Source organism: Peromyscus californicus, unplaced genomic scaffold, assembly GCF_007827085.1.
Source record: "Peromyscus californicus insignis strain IS unplaced genomic scaffold, ASM782708v3 Scaffold_7__1_contigs__length_154581171, whole genome shotgun sequence".
Taxonomy (NCBI): Eukaryota; Metazoa; Chordata; class Mammalia; order Rodentia; family Cricetidae; genus Peromyscus; species Peromyscus californicus.
In genome coordinates, this window is record NW_026294595.1 from 61875072 (window position 1) to 61891051 (window position 15980).

Sequence of the window (15980 nt, forward strand, 5' to 3'; positions counted from 1 at the left end):
GAACCACTATGTGGGCACCGGGAACCAACACTGGGTCCTCTGCAAGAGCAGCAAGTGCTTTGGACCACTGAGCCCTCTCTCCGGCCCAGCTATCCTTTTATAATTCTGCTGTGAGCTCATGCGAGTTTGTTTTCATCCAGTCTTTTCATCCTTTATCCCAACAGGTGGAGGAGAGCTGACTCCGTCTCTGAGACCCCTCTGCTGTCTCCTTTGTAGGTCTTCTTCAGCCAAGCACTAGCTGCTCGACTCTGTGTGCACAAGCAGGGTGCTGTGCATGAAAAGTACTTGCTGGAAGTGTGGTTCTCAGGTGGCCAGAGCCAAAGCCAAGATCTTTATCTTAAAAAAATATTGCCGGGTGGGCGATGGTGCACACCTTTAATCCCAGCACTCAGGAGGCAGAGCCAGGAGGATCTCTGTGATCCTCCAGCCTGGTCCACAGAGGGAGATCCAGGACAGGCACCAAAACTACATGGAGAAACCCTGTCTTGAAAAACCAAAAAAAAAAAAAAATTATGTGTATATGTCTGCATGTGAGCATGTGCGTGTGAGTGCAGATGCCCATGGAGCCAGGAGGTTTCAAATTCTCATGGAGCTGGAATTATAGGATGTTGTGAGCCATCCTACATGGGTGCTGGGAACTGAACTGATCTCCTCTGCAAGAGAAGTAAGTACTCTTGGCTACTGAACCATCTTTCCAATCCCCTGAAGTCAAAGTCTTTCCACTATTCAGAAGCCACATGATCCTAAACCAGTGATGTAACCCTCTGTGCCTCAGTTTACCAACCTGTAAAGGACATGTAACTTTATAGCATTTAATATTTATTTTTTATTGTATTTTATGTATGTATGTGTTTTGCCTGCATGTATATGTGTGCACCATGGGTATGCAGTGCTCATGAAGCCAGAGAAGGGAATTAGGGACCTTGGGACTGGAGTTATAGATTCTCTTGAGCCACCATGTGGATTCTGGAAATTGAACCCAGTTCTCTGGAAGATCATTTGGTGCTCTTATCAACCTAGCCATCTCTCTAGCTCCACTTAGTGGTGTTTAAAAGGCAGATTTGGATGGGAGCTAGTTTAGTTGGTAACATGCTTGCTGTGTAAGTATGGGGACCTGCATTTGACCTGAGAGTACACGTAGAATGTTCCAGTCATGGTGGTGTACTAGTACTGGGGGCCTGGAGACAGGCGGAGCTCTGAGGCTCCTTAGTCAGCCAGCTCAGCTGGGTAAGTGAGGTCCGGGTCAGTGACAGATACAGTTAAGAGAAAAAAAAAGCAACAACAAGGTGAATGGCATCTTGAGCGACAACCCTCAAGGCCGACCTCTGGCCTCCGTGTACACACGTACATGCACATACATGAACTTGAACCCACATATGCAGCTACATGCACACACACACACACACACACACACACACACACACACACATACACACTCACACATAACACAAAACCAAGTTAGACTGAAAAAAAAAGTGACTGATTATGGAGATTTCTCAGAAAATTGGGAATCAATCTACCTCAAGACCCAGTGATACCACTCTTGGGCATACACCCGAAGGATGCTCAATCACACCATAAGGACACTTGCTCAACTATGTTCATGGCAGCACTATTCATAATAGCCAGAAACTGTAAACAGCCTAAATGCCCCTCAACTGAAGAATGGATAAATAAAATATGCTACATTTACACAACGGGGTGTTAACTCAGTGGTAAAAAGTCAATGCCATCATGAAATTTGCAGGCAAATAGATGGAACTATAAAAAAATCATCCCAAGTGAGATAACCCAGACCCAACACAGTATGTATTCACTCATATGTGGTATTAGATGTAAAAGCAAAGGGTAACCAGGCTACAATCCATAGCCCCAGAGAAGCTAGGTAACAAGGAGGACCCTAAGAGGGACACACATTGATTGCCCTAGAAGGGGAAATTGATTAGATCTCCTGAGTAAGCTGGGTGCTGGGGGAAGGGGTAGAGGGAAGGGGATGGGGATAGGAACATGAGGGAAAGGGATGGTCAAGTTGGGAGAGGGACAGAGAGAGAGAGCAATGAAAGAGATATCTTGATAGAGGGAGCCATTATGGGGTTAGGGAGAAACCTGGTGCCAGGGAAATTCCCAGGAATCCACAAGGATGACCCCAGCTAAGACTCCTAACAGTAGTGGAGAAGGTGCCTGAACTGGCCTTCTCCTGTAATCGGATTAGTGACTACCCGAATTGTCATCATAGAGCCTTCATCAGTAACTGATGGAAGCAGATGCAGAGATCCACAGCCAAGCACTGGGTCAAACTCCTGGAGTCCAGTCAAAGAGAGGGAGGACGGATTGTACAAGCAAGTGGGGGGTCAAGATCATGATGGGGAAACCCACAGAGCAACTGGCCTGAGCTAGTGGGAGCTCACAGATGCTGGACTGACAGGTGGGGAGCCTTCATGGGACCGAACTAGGCCCTCTGAATGTGGGTGACAGTTGTATGGCTTGGTCTGTTTGTGGGGCTCCTGGTAGTGGGACCAGGATTTATCCCTGGTGCATGAACTGGCTTTTTGAAGTCCATTCCCTATAGTGGGAAACCTTGCTCAGCCTTGATGTGGCGGGGAGGGCCTTGGTCCTGCTTCAACTTGATATGCCAGGCTTTGTTGACTCCCCATGGGAGGCCTTACCATCTCTGAGGAGTGGATGGGGGGTGATATGGGGGGAGTGGGAGGAGGGGAGGGAGGGGGAACTGTGGTTGGTATGTAAAATGAAAAAAAATTAAAATAAAAAAGTAAGTGACTGATAATGAACTTATCCTTCCAAGATGGACGATTTGGCTGTTATAAGTACTGACACTCTGGCTTAGAGAAGGAAGAAATTGCTTCATGACAAATTACCCCTGCTTCCAAGATTCAGATTTCATCTTCTCCTTCATACTGGTTTTGAGCTGGAAAACTGCACCTGTTTCTTATGAGCACCCCCATCCTTAAGCTACCACCAGCGATGTCTCTAGAGCGAACATTCTGATGCTGATGTCTGATTCTTTGTCTCAGGCATTGTCCAATAGGAATATCACACAGGCCACAAATGTGATTTTAGTTTTGTAAGTAGTCCATGAGGAAAGTAGAAGAGGATCCTATTTTAATAATGTTTCCTTTATCTTAGTATATCCAGATTATTATTTTAATAGGTATCTGTTGCGAGCTGTGCAACAAAATCCTCATAAGGTTCATCTGCCTTTTGTCTCACATTGACTATCTCAGGGAGTTTTGGATCTAAAGACGGAAGGTGTTTCCATGCTCCCAAACCTATTGCAGATATTGCTATTAACACCCCCTAGTCCAGCTTTAACTGTTCTGATACTGCATTGTGTGTTCCTGTACCCATCAGCATATCCAAAGTCAAGATATCTCCCTTTTTTCTTCCTAATCTTTCAGCCGAACTAGCAGCCTCCTTTTTAGCCAATTCTTCATATTCTACTCTCCATGAAGAGGAAGTTCCCTCCTGTTAAGCAAGCTCTCCCCACCTAAAGCCAGTCCTATGGCACCATTCATTTACCAGTGAGCCCCTCTACCAAAGTAACTGTGTAAGGGGAAGTGGGACCAGTCTGCTGTAGCCTGTTTATTTCTTTAAAGAGTTTATAAGGAATAGGTTCCCAAGTTGAACTGTCTTCCCATTCACTGTCAGATATCACAGGGAATCAGGACAACTGTTCACCCAACTGGTGAGCCTCCTGGAGAGCACCTCAGAATCCAATTGCAGGAGAAGGGAGTCTAAATCTTCTGGGAGCCTGATAAGATTTAGATAAAGAGGCCCCCAAAGAAGGCCAATCCAGATTACAATACTTTGTAGCTTCCTCCTCAAGGTCAAAGGTATCCCCAGGATCTGAAGGGTCCCGTGGTTCATTTTCCTCCAGACCATCTTCCTCTTCTTCCTCCTTGAGCTTACTGTCTTATAAAGGGAACAGTTTGAGCTGAGATCCTTTTAGAGAACTCCATAAAACTTCCTCTTTTTGATTCTCAGTGTAATATTCGGGTGCCAAGGCAACTTCCCCCTGCACTGGGATCACAGATATGTGAACCAAATCCCACAAAGTAAATGTAGTAATAGGCATTTCAGTTTCCCCATGTTCTGAGCACCAAGTTTTAAGGTCATTGCCTGCTCACCCCCAGACATTGGGGTCAAATGTTCCCTCTGTAGGAAACTAAGGACAAACTTTCTGAATAAATTGTAAAAACTCCATGCCCTGACTAAAAGAAACTTTTAAACCTTTTGCTTTAACTATATGCTTAATAATATCTGCGTAAAGAGCAAGTTCTTTTGAACCATGCTGTCAATTTCTGTTGAAACAGGGTACTCCTCAAGTTCTCTGATTACCTGTCCCTCCCTAAACCAGGAGCTCTCCTGATGGGTCTGTAGCACCCTTAGACAGGATCCTATCCCCTTCAGTCCCAATACACACCGACTTCAGGTCCCTCTTCATGGCGCCACTCTGCCAGGGTCCAGCCTAGGCTCCGGTTCAGGTCCTGAGACAGGGAAGGAACGTTGGCGCAAGGCAAACTTCTGCCTACCAAGTGGATTGCACTCAAGTGCCCCGAATAGCTCAGGCCATCTTTATTTATACTTAAACAGTTTTTCTTACCAGGGTTACATGAACAGCTTTATTATTAGCTTCTATTTTTGACTTTAAGAAATACATCACGGGCTGGAGAGATGGCTCAGAGGTTAAGAGCACTGACTGCTCTTCCAGAGGTCCTGAGTTCAATTCCCAGCAACCACATGGTAGCTCACAACTATCTATAATGAGATCTGGGGCCCTCTTCTGGCCTGCAGTCATACATGCTGTATACATAAAATAAAATATATATAAAAAAAAGAAATACATCACAACTTAAAGGAATACATTGTGATCATTATGAAAACCCCCATTGTTCCCCTTTATGCTTCCCCAAATACATCTTCCCACTTTCTGCATAACCTTATTCTAGACATAGAGCTCAGCATTTTTGCAGACTTACCTAAATATCGAGCCAGACACATATTGCTCACATAGCACCTATATCAGCTGGCAGCCACTTGTGGTTACAAAGTTAAAAAGTAATAGACATGGGCACAATGCTTTAGGATGATATTCAAATCCAGACAATTCTTTCATGTCTACAAGATGTATTTTTGTAATTTTCCTTTTCTACAAGAGGGTCCCGTGTCTTAATCTCTCTGTAGAAGGCACACCTTGATAAAGCACTCTTTCCCTTTTATGGTAAAGATGGCGCTATCCATTCCTCAATCCCACATTTTGCATTGTAGTTTTCCCTCTTGGAGTATATCAGATCCTACCAATGATTCTATGCTTGGTGTCCAGGGAACTTACTCTCAACAGTTAGCACTATATGTATTCCTAGGGCTTTTTTTCCTAGTCTGTATATGCATGCCCTGCTCTCCTTTCCAGAACTGTGAGACGTGGTTAATGTTTCAAGTGCTGTTTTCTCATATGTACCTAACTATCTCCATTGAGTCAGAAAAGTTCTCAGGGTTGGGAGTTGTAGTTAGTAGTTCCAGATAAGAGATTTAAGAAGCATTAACCCCCTGCTGATTCTCAGGGGAAAATATTTTAAAAGGAACAGAATTTCCAGGGAAAATTACAGCTATTACATGCATGACTGACAAAGGAAAACTAAAAACCACCCAATGAATCACCAATATATTGAGAGAGAAAAATGCCTGCAAGCTGCATGAATTTTGCAAATTCCTATGCTGTCCTGTGGACTACTGGTCCTTGCCAAGTGAGATTCTGTTTCCACAGGTGCCCTGCCCTGAGGAAACCCACTGGACAGGTAGTCATATGCTGATCCAAGACTAGGCTGCTCAGCTCCCAACAGGTAACCTGTATAAAAATTTCAAATGAGATATGGTCGCACTCTTTTTCTTACTTGGTGTCCTTGATACTCAACATGCGTTTTACCCTCACAGACCACCCTATTTGCTAGATCCCGTTTCCACGGCTCATGGCTATGTGCAGTGAGAGCTACGTTGCCACACGGTGCAGGGATAGCTCTTCCAAAGTGTGTTATTTGAGATGAAATGACTAATTTTTTGACTTTATCTAACTTTATACCCATATTCATTAGCATATATTAATTGTCCAAGGTAAGGAGTTTCACACTGGTCTTTCCATGTGTGCATACAGTCTACTAATGGACTATGATCGCATTCACCCGCTTTACTATTTCTCTGTATTCCTCCTCCTTTTCCCTGTCACATCCCTAATAGTTTTCCTCTCACTTCCAAGCCCCGCTCCTTGCCTAAATCTCACATATGGGAGAAAACACCATGTTGATCTTCATGAGACTGGCTTATTATTCTTGACATGATGATGTCAAGTTCCATGCATTTAGCTGCAAAAGATAGAGTTTAATTCTTTATGGTTGAACAAAACTCCATTGTGGCCATATACCATATTTCTTTGTCTATTCTCCTGTTGATGGGCATCTGTCTGATCCCATGCCTTGGCAATTTTGAGTGCTGCAGCATGGCCTTGACTGACTGCAGCCTGGTGACATGTTATGCTCTTTTTTCTCTGTCCCTGTAACTTGATCCAAAGACCCTCAGCATTTGCTGAACTTACTGACACTTTATGCTCACATTCCCACTGACTTCTGATACCACTCCCAGGAGGTAGAACAGTCTCTAAAATGATTTCCATCTTATAGATGAGGAAACTGAGTCTTGTAAGGGTTGGACTTTCAAGACTTCAAGTAGCAGCCCCGGGTCCAACTCCTCTGCTTTGAACTCTGCTTTGCTGGCAGCCATTAGATGGGAGGTGTAGGGCTGCCCAGACTGGAATGAGAATGGACTGTCAGGGGCAAGAGTGAATATCTGGTCACCTGAGGCATACAGGAGGTTCTAGGGTGGCCTTCAGGGGCCAGTGGAGGAGATTTTCACACTGGATGGAGGTGGGTAGGCAGGCTGAAGACACTTTGTGCTGCTCTGAGAATGCAGCTCTGGTCTCCTTTCCTAGGGGGAAAAGGGGCATGCACTCTTGTCCCCAGGGCTGGCAGGCTAGGATTTCCTCCTTTAGCTGTGTAAGGCTAGCCTTCCCCCAGGCTTGGTCCCCTTGAACAGCCCCTGGTGCTGATTGCGTTGATCTTTCTCCCCTGGAGGACCCAGCCCCACATCCTCCCATTGTCAGAGCTGATAGAGTGCCTCATTAATTTAGACTCGTGTAAATATTTTTGGAAACATTGCTTTGCTGTCCTGAAGGTTGATAGGGCTGAGTATGAGCTGGCTGGGGTCTCATCCGCCTCTTCCTGATCTCCTTCCTGCTTCTGTTGTTTCCTGTCCTCTGCCTCTTGCCCAAATCCCTCATCACAGCCAGACAAAGGCCTGGGGGCTGTGGGGAGAAAGGCTTCCTTTTCAGGGCTTCTTGGGGTGGGAGGGGCAGACTGGGTGGCAGGGAGAACTGGGCAAAGCCCTTTCCCTCCCTGGACCTTGCCTTCCTCCCCGTGAAACCCGGTGTGTGGAATAGCTTAGTTGCCACAACCTTTCACCATCAAAGGCCTCTTTGCTTGCTTTCCTGTTCTCCCCCCCCCCCCCCCCCCCCCCCCCCCCCCGGTGAGCACTCTTTGGGGAAGGATTCTGTTTGTATAACCCACACCGTTTATTAAATAATAATGATTCTGTCGTCTCAGTTTTTATTCAACAAAGGCCTGCTGAGCAGCAGGAGACGAACCAGAGCCACCACGTGGACTTGCTAAAACCCAGGCTTGAGCTGCTGGTGCTTGACATTTAGAGGTTTATTTTGTGAAGGAAACAGGGGCTGTACCATTTCCAAACTATTTTATGAAATGCTGATGCTGGCCTCATGATACTACCCTCTCCCCCTTTACTGTCTTCTATGTCCTATGACCTCAACTTAGGAACCAAAGGCCTCAGTGAATTCAGGAGTCTTCCCCGGTCCAGGTTCCAGGAGCTCAGTCCTCACACATGGCCATCCTGTGGAAGGCCCTTGATTCCTTCTGAAGTTATACACAGGGTGGTAATCTGACTCACATGGGTTTGTTAGAGTTGTCATATATGGGGTTCTGTGGCGGGGGGGCAAAGGTGGAGATTGGTGTGTAAGAGCACAAGTGGGGTGGGCAGAGAGACCAGGAAAGACTTCCAGATTCCTGCTGATGCCATTTCAATCCATCAGACAGGGCTCAGTGACATGATTGTCACTCAGTGACTGATGCCTTCACTGTCCCCTTTTGACCTTGTTGGCAAGAAACCTACTCCACCAACCACTGTTGGAGATGTTGCCACAGTCCCCAGAATCATAGGAAAATAGACCTGACTGGTCCTGTGTCTTCATGACGAGATGGAGAAACTTGTTTAGGCTACAAAGCAAGCTGATCATTCAGGCTGCAGCTGGGATGTCAAGACCTCCATGAGGCCTCCACAGGCTACGCTTTCTTGAGCTGCCAGTTGCCATGTGTTCTCTGCAGTCTTGCCCAGCTTACCTCCCTTTGTGGTGCTCATCAGACCCCCACTGCGTGGTCTTTACTCACCCATCACCCCCTCACCTCTAGCAAGTGCAGGGAACCAGAGACATGGTCTGAATTGTGCTCAGAGCCTCACACGCATGCAGTCTGCCACTTGCTGAATTAATAGGCAAGAGGGGATTGGAGCTCATCATCCTGGGTCTCAGGCTGGTGCACTGTTTCTGTCTTTGCCGTCCTGGAGCCCAGGGAGCCTGGAGAGTTTGGAAGAGGGCCAAGAAGTTGGAAATAGTACCAAATGGTGAAATGAGATGGGGCAGGAGCTGTTGTCAGCAGGGATGGGGTGGGGTGGGGTGGCGTGGGGTGAGATTTGACTTTAATTGCTGCAGTGGACCATTTGGTTTTGGTCCGATAAGGAGTGGGGCTGGGGTGGTACTGCAGTTCTGTGGCCGAAGACAATAATGGTGCAATATAGGACTGAGGTGGGTAGCCAAGTTTCAGCTAGGTCTGCGCCCCCTCCCCTCAGACAACAAGCCAGCTGTGAGGGACACAGCTGTGACTGACTCTTGGGGAGGAGAGAGAGAGAGAGAGAGAGAGAGAGAGAGAGAGAGAGAGAGAGAGAGAGAGAGAGAGGAGAAAGCCCTGTTGCCCTGGGTGAGTTCCCAAGCTGTGGAGTTCAAAGCAGACCTGTGAATTCAGAGGCTGGAGCAGCGAGCTGGGAGGGAGGGGGTGAGAAGTCAGTGAGGGGCAAAGAAAGGCTATCCTTCCACTTTGATGTCCCAGCACAGAGCTGGAGCCAGGTCTGGGTGGGGTCCCAGCAGATGGCTTCAGCTTTCCTCCTCCACTTAAAGCTTTAGAGAGGGCCAATGAAGCACACTTTCCTGTCCTTTGGCCAGGATGTTTTTCTAGGTCCCTACGACATGACTGTGTGAGTCCAGGGCACATACAACTCCACTACATTCACACAAGCAACTCTTCTGTATGCAGAAGTGTGTATCCAGTGCGCACTCCTACCCCACTACATACAAGAAATCACATTCCCCTACACATATAGATGTGTATGCCTATTGCACATGCAAGTAAGCACACTCCTGTGAACACATGAGCTCACACACTCAGTGCCATTCATATCTGTAGTCTGTTCACAAGCACCCTTAGACATCACATCAAGGTGGCCTCACACTCAGTGCCCGTGACACTGTTGGTCTCAGTGCAGGGCCAAGGCTCTTTCTGTTTTCTGTGTCCGGAGTCAGCCTGTGGGCAAGGTTGGGGAGTACTTCCGGCCCCCTGACGCTAGAATTCTCACTCTCTCAGCAGTGTTCACTCTTCTCAAAGAGTGTGGAACAGGTCTAAGGCACTTTTCTGCCAAGAGGTGTTTCTCTTTGACTCATCACAATACCTGGCAGAAGTTACCCCGGAGAGAGAAGTCCCCTAGGAAACGTGCTCATTTCTCTCCCGGGCTAGCTAGCCCTGGGAACTCTGGCCAACAACCCCTGTCTTAGCTTTTGCTTTACCAGATGGCTGCAAGTAGATTATTTTGAATCAGTTTTCCAAAAAGTGGCCCTTGCTGTTATAACAGAATGCCCTGGGGTGAAGACTCAAGCTGTTATCACCCCCTAAGCACATTCCTAATGCTTCAATTCAACAGACATTTATTAGTGGCTAAGCAGAGAGGTTGGATGATGGACAGCTAACCGTCCCAGGGCTAGGGTATGTGTAGTTTATGGGCAGCCCCTGAGTCCTGGAGCACACAAGGCTCAGTTCTGATTACCAATCTTGCATCCTCTATAATGGATAGTGAAATGGGAGACAGGGATGGATCAGCTCCAAGCTGGGTGAGGAGTGAGTCTGACCATCAGTGTTGGGATCACTTAGGCCACCTGGCTCCAGCTGGCTCTAGACTGGGGGTTGGGTTTTATCAGTATTTCACCACTCCAGGCAGAGATCATTAGCCCCTGCCCCATCCCTGGCTCCCAATTCCCTCCCCTTTCAGAGAATTAAAAGAAATGCATCCATATTCTCTCTCATGGAGAACGTTGGGCTTGCATCTGGCTTGGAATCCAAGCAGGACAGCTGGGAGAGGTAGACAAGAAGTTGATTTCAAGGATATTGAATGCCTCTATGCTTCCCTCCCTCTGTGTCCTCAGTTGCCCAGGGCTGCTTCTGGATCTTTCTGGAAGCAAGAAGGAAATATGTATGTGACTGCTAGTGATGTCGGAATCATTCTTTCTCCTGGAATGACTACAGCAGGGGTCTTTACTCTCTATCCTGATCTGACATGAGAAAATTGCCCCCCCCCCCCCCCCCCCCCCCCCCCCCCCGGCACAACCCTAAGGTCACTCCTGATAGGCAAATAGATCTGAAGTGGCTGAAGGTTAACTATTTCTACTCAATCACACGGCATCCTGCCACCTGTTCAGAAGAAGCAAGTGGGCCTGTGTCCTGTGAGGCTGATGAAGCCCCAGATCCAGGAGAAACTGAGTGTGATGACTACCGTTCTGTTGAATGTCAAGGTTCTGGAGGCAGAGTCTTGTTATCTTTTCTTTTTCTTTTTTTTTTTAAATTTTATTTAATTTTTTTTTACAGACAGCTGCCAAGTGGTTATCTTTTCAGTTAGCACAGCCAACCAGGTGTTTTCTCTGTCAATGGCAGATACATAAATTACAGCCATCCTAGCAGCCTGCATATCTCTATAATGCTTAACATGTGACAATTCCACTTTTCAGAGGTCAAAGGCCTTTCTTTAGTGGGTGGGTGAACTGGATGCTTTACCTCCCTTGTGTCTCAGTTTTCTCATCTTTCAGCTGAGGCTAAATGAGAGCATATATTTCCTAAGGCCTGTGTGAGTGTGAGTTTGCTTGTGTGTGGGTGGTATATGTGCATGTGCATAGGTGTGTGTGTGTGTGTGAGATGCATGTGCATGTACATATGTGTGTGCCAGTGTGCTCATCTGCGCATCCCGAGGCCAGAGTTTGATGTTACAATGGTTTTCTCAATAGTTTCTCCACTTTATTTTTTGATTAGGGTCTGTCATTGAACTTAGACCTGACTGCTTTGGATAGACTGGCTGGCTAGTGAGGCCCTAGGATCTCCCTGTCTCTGCTCCACCTAGTACTGATTTACAGATTCCTGTTGTCTTTCCTGCTTTTATGGGGATGCTGGGGATTGCTGGGGATATGAACTTGGGCCCCCCATGCGGTCTCCCCAGCCTACTCCTCACATTGTTTTGATGACTGAAAGAGACAATAAAACACAGAAGAATGCCTGGCACTCAGCGGGTGGACCATGTATAGTGCTCATGAGACCTAGACAAGCTGTAATTATTGCTGCTTGTAGCTAAAGGTCAAGAGAGGCCCCTAGGACTTTTCTTATCTTTTCCCCGTTCGTCTTTCCTGTGTTTCTCCATTGCACGCTAAGACTCTGGCCATGGTTGTTTTTACTTTTTCTCTCTTTGCATTTTATCTTCTGGCTTTCTTGTCGGTGTATCTTCTTTGTGCTTCTTCTACTTCCCGTTCTCAGGAAGCCCCTCCTGCTCAAAACCTACCAACTGGGGATGCTAGGATCTGTCTTATCGGTCTTGTTTTATGTCTTGATATGGGTGTTAATGGGCTCGAACTAATGCGTCTTCAGTTTCTGCCTCTCAAGTGCTGGGATTACAGGCATGTACCACCATGCCTGGCCCCTAGTCTACCTTTCTTTTAAAAAAAATGGAACTAATTCCCCATGACAATCAGTCTGGAAAGTTCTGATAAACATTCAGAATTAGACATTGTCTTGAAAAATCTCGAGGTATGGTGAACACTGGTCCACATTACTGCAGAGACCAGAGATCAGAACTGAGGAGGCCGCCTGTCTTATTTTATTTTATTTGAGACAAAGTCTCACTGTGTTGCCCAGGTTATTCCTGAACTTTTGGATGCAAGTGATCCTCTTGCCTCAGCCTCTAAAGTAGCTGGAACTACAGCAGATATGCACATTGTCTGCCCAGTTTTCTTTGACAGACAGACTCCAGTTTGTCAGTCTAACTCTGTTATCACAAACTTTGCCCAAATACATGCTTCGTTTGTTCATGCAGGTATCTGAATTTGGGGGTCTCAACTTGAAGATCCCTGTGGGATCATTACTGACAAACCTCCTTCCAGGAAGTGGCTGTCAGACTTGTAAGTCCTTTGCCATGGATAGCTACCATTTACCAAGTTTTGGCCCATTTCATTCTAGCCCAACTTTCCCCCTCCCTCTCTCCCTCCCTCCGTCCCACATCTTCTCTCTCCCTCCCCCTTTCTCCTTTCCTGTCTTCCAACCCCCAACCCCACTGTGGGGAGGGTTGGAATCCAGGGCCTCACACTCTACCATTAAGCTAAGCTTGTAATCTTCCTGGCCAAATTCAGGTAACTTCCCTCACTCTTGGGGGGTGAGGTAGAAAGGATGCTCTTAAAAAAAAAAATCTTATCTTGTGCATCCTTCCTCTTCCTGAAGAGGTCCTGGTGAAGGAGCCAGATGGTTGGTGACTACAACATCTGCTCAGGGGCTGTTTCTTTTTCTGTGTGCTCCTCTAACTCAACTTCCTGACCCTATGTGGTGTTAGGAAACCTCCTGGCCCGTGGATATTGGTAAGAAACCCGAGGACTGAGCCAAGTTGGTGTTCTTACCACATAGTAATCCGCACATTTACTCTTTTCCTTTTCCGACTCCTTTCCTAATTAGTCCATTTACTTATTCAGCCAACAATCAGAGATCCCTGATGACATGCTAGAACTGTGCTCCAAGTGTGCTTAGAGAAGAAGGAGAAATAAACAACCAAACACAACACAATTTATCCCGTGACCTTTGGTAAGACACTTACCCCAAGCCTCAATTTCCCCATAGAGTTCGTGATTTGGCCAGCAGTCATTTTGTCCCGGTTTCCTTCAACTTGTGACTCTGTCACGAACTTTCTATCACCTCCATCGGCAAATTACAAACTGTGGTCTGCCAGCAGTTTATAAACTGTAGAGAAATTTCATTACGCTTTTGTCTGCAAAATACCCAAGTTCTCAGTAAGAGGGTTGGAGCCAAGGCGTAGAGAGGAACGAAGGAAGTGCAGAGAGTCTCATCTGGGTGGGGGTGGGGTAGGAGTGCAGGGTCACCAGGGACCGTCCAGATGCTGGGACCCCCCCTGTGAAATATCACACCCTTTCTGCCCCATGCTTGCCCCGGATTCAGGTCAAACTGGATTTCAATCTGCATAATTTGCCCCAGTTAGAAGGGCTGGGAGAGGGTGAGAACAGGAGGGTGCATGCTGAGGAGGGGATAGCTACCCTGAAAGGCAGGCATGGGGGGGGGGGGCAATAGGAAACCAGAGTAAAGGGTGGAGGTTGGTGGCAGCTAGAGAGAGGAGGTGGGGCCAGGAGGAGCAGCAGGCTTGCAAAGCACAGATAATTGTCAGCCCAGCACAGTAGGGGTCAATTTAGTCTACTTATCCAGTGGCAAGAAGAAGAAGAAGAAAAAAAAAAGTGGGCTGTAACTTAAAGATCTTAAGACTCACTAGAAAGGGAGGGGTTGTCCTGGAGGTGGGAGGAGCGAGTGTGGAGTTTAGGAGGAGACAGGGACTCAGGAGGGTGCAAGGAAGTGTCTTAGCGGAGCTGGGGTGGGACAGGGAAGGTACAGAGAAGCTGCCGGAGAAGCACATCCTGCTAGGTCTGAGTTTCCAGAGGGGCTTGTTCTGCATGCAGGCAAGGGCACCCTCAGACCTTCTCTTGCCTTGAGGGCACTAGCTGAGTTGGTGATTCAGCTCTGGAGCTGGTGCCCCTGGGACCCGCTGCCTACCTTCACTCCCTTCACCAGTATGGAAGATGATAGTTACAGCTACTATGGGGCCGACAACCAGTCTGAATGTGAGTACGAAGACTGGCAGTCCTCTGGGGCTCTCATCCCTGCCATCTACATCCTGGTCTTTCTTCTAGGCACCACCGGCAATGGCCTGGTGCTCTGGACTGTGTTTCGGAACAGCCGGGAAAAGAGACGCTCCGCTGACATCTTCATTGCTAGCCTGGCAGTGGCTGACCTGACCTTTGTGGTGACTTTGCCACTGTGGGCCACCTATACCTACCGGGGATTTGACTGGCCCTTTGGAACTTTCGCTTGCAAGCTCAGCAGCTACCTCATCTTCGTCAACATGTATGCCAGTGTCTTTTGCCTCACCGGCCTCAGCTTCGACCGATACCTGGCTATTGTCAGGCCAGTGGCCAATGCTCGACTTAGGCTGAGGGTCAGCGGGGCTGTGGCCACAGCGGTCCTCTGGGTGCTGGCTGCCCTTTTGGCTGTGCCTGTGATGGTGTTCCGTTCCACCGCTAACATGGAAAACAGCACCAAGGTCCAGTGCTACATGGACTACTCCATGGTAGCTACCTCAAACTCAGAGTGGGCCTGGGAGGTGGGCCTTGGGGTGTCATCTACCGCCGTAGGCTTTGTGGTGCCCTTCACCATCATGCTGACGTGTTACTTCTTCATTGCCCAAACCATCGCTGGCCATTTCCGTAAGGAGCGCATCGAGGGCCTGCGGAAGAGGCGCCGGCTGCTCAGCATCATCGTGGTACTGGTGGTGACTTTCGCCCTGTGCTGGATGCCCTACCACCTGGTGAAGACGCTCTACATGCTGGGGAACTTGCTGCACTGGCCCTGTGACTTTGACAGCTTCCTCATGAATGTCTTTCCCTATTGCACGTGCATCAGCTACATCAACAGCTGCCTCAATCCCTTTCTCTACGCCTTTTTTGACCCTCGATTTCGCCAAGCCTGCACCTCCATGCTCTGCTGTGGTCAGAGCAGGTGCAAAGGCACCCCTCACAGCAGCAGCGGGGAGAAGTCAGCCAGTTATTCTTCTGGGCACAGCCAGGGTCCTGGCCCCAACATGGGGAAGGGAGGAGAGCAGATGCATGAGAAATCCATTCCCTATAGTCAAGAGACCCTTGTGGACTAGGACTGGGACCAGAGAGAAGCCTGGTGCCTTGGGTCTGACCCAGACTTTACCCTCATGCTCTGAAAACCAGGTAGCACGGCTGTACCTCCTCCCTGATCCCTGGCTCCTTTCCCTGTTCCCTGCCTCCAAGCTCTGTCTTGCTCCCCCTCTTCCCAGAAGTTTGTGGTTTAGCAGGAAGAGATGGAGCCTTGCAAACAGACTTGTCCTCAGCTGTTCAATATTCCTGAGGCTGACCTTGCACAAGTCTCCTATTCTCTCTAAGCCTCAGTTTCTCTGTTTGTATTAAATGGGGGAAAGTTATATGGACCCTAAAACGTTGACGCATGAGTTCTGGCTTAATTTGTTTCCTTGTTCTCTTTTCTCGGCTCTCTAGCCGGCCTTTCCCTCCCCTCCCTTTCTGTTTTCGCTGCTGCAGAGTTCTTTTGCTGTTGCTTACTCACTTTCTAGCTCTAACTCTCTCTTTTCTAGAGGATTTCTCCTTCCTCAATCCCTCCTTTACCTTCCTACCCACACCCCCACCCCTCTTTTCCTGTTGGGCTCCTAACTGAAGCTTGATGGATAAGCCT

The 15980-nt window shown here is 47.8% G+C and overlaps 1 protein-coding gene across 1 annotated transcript; it reads left to right on the forward strand.

Moving 5' to 3' along the window:
• The first annotated feature begins 13944 nt into the window (after window positions 1-13944).
• Window positions 13945-15734, forward strand: Aplnr (apelin receptor). The gene has a single exon (XM_052723344.1). It carries the CDS (start codon window positions 14281-14283, stop codon window positions 15412-15414), a length of 1134 nt encoding a protein of 377 aa, XP_052579304.1. The 5' UTR covers window positions 13945-14280; the 3' UTR covers window positions 15415-15734.
• Window positions 15735-15980: the final 246 nt, after the last annotated feature.

What these genes read in the sequence shown, in the direction of transcription:
- Aplnr (XM_052723344.1), top strand. Translation starts at nt 14,281, where the DNA reads ATGGAAGATGATAGTTACAGCTACTATGGGGCCGACAACCAGTCTGAA.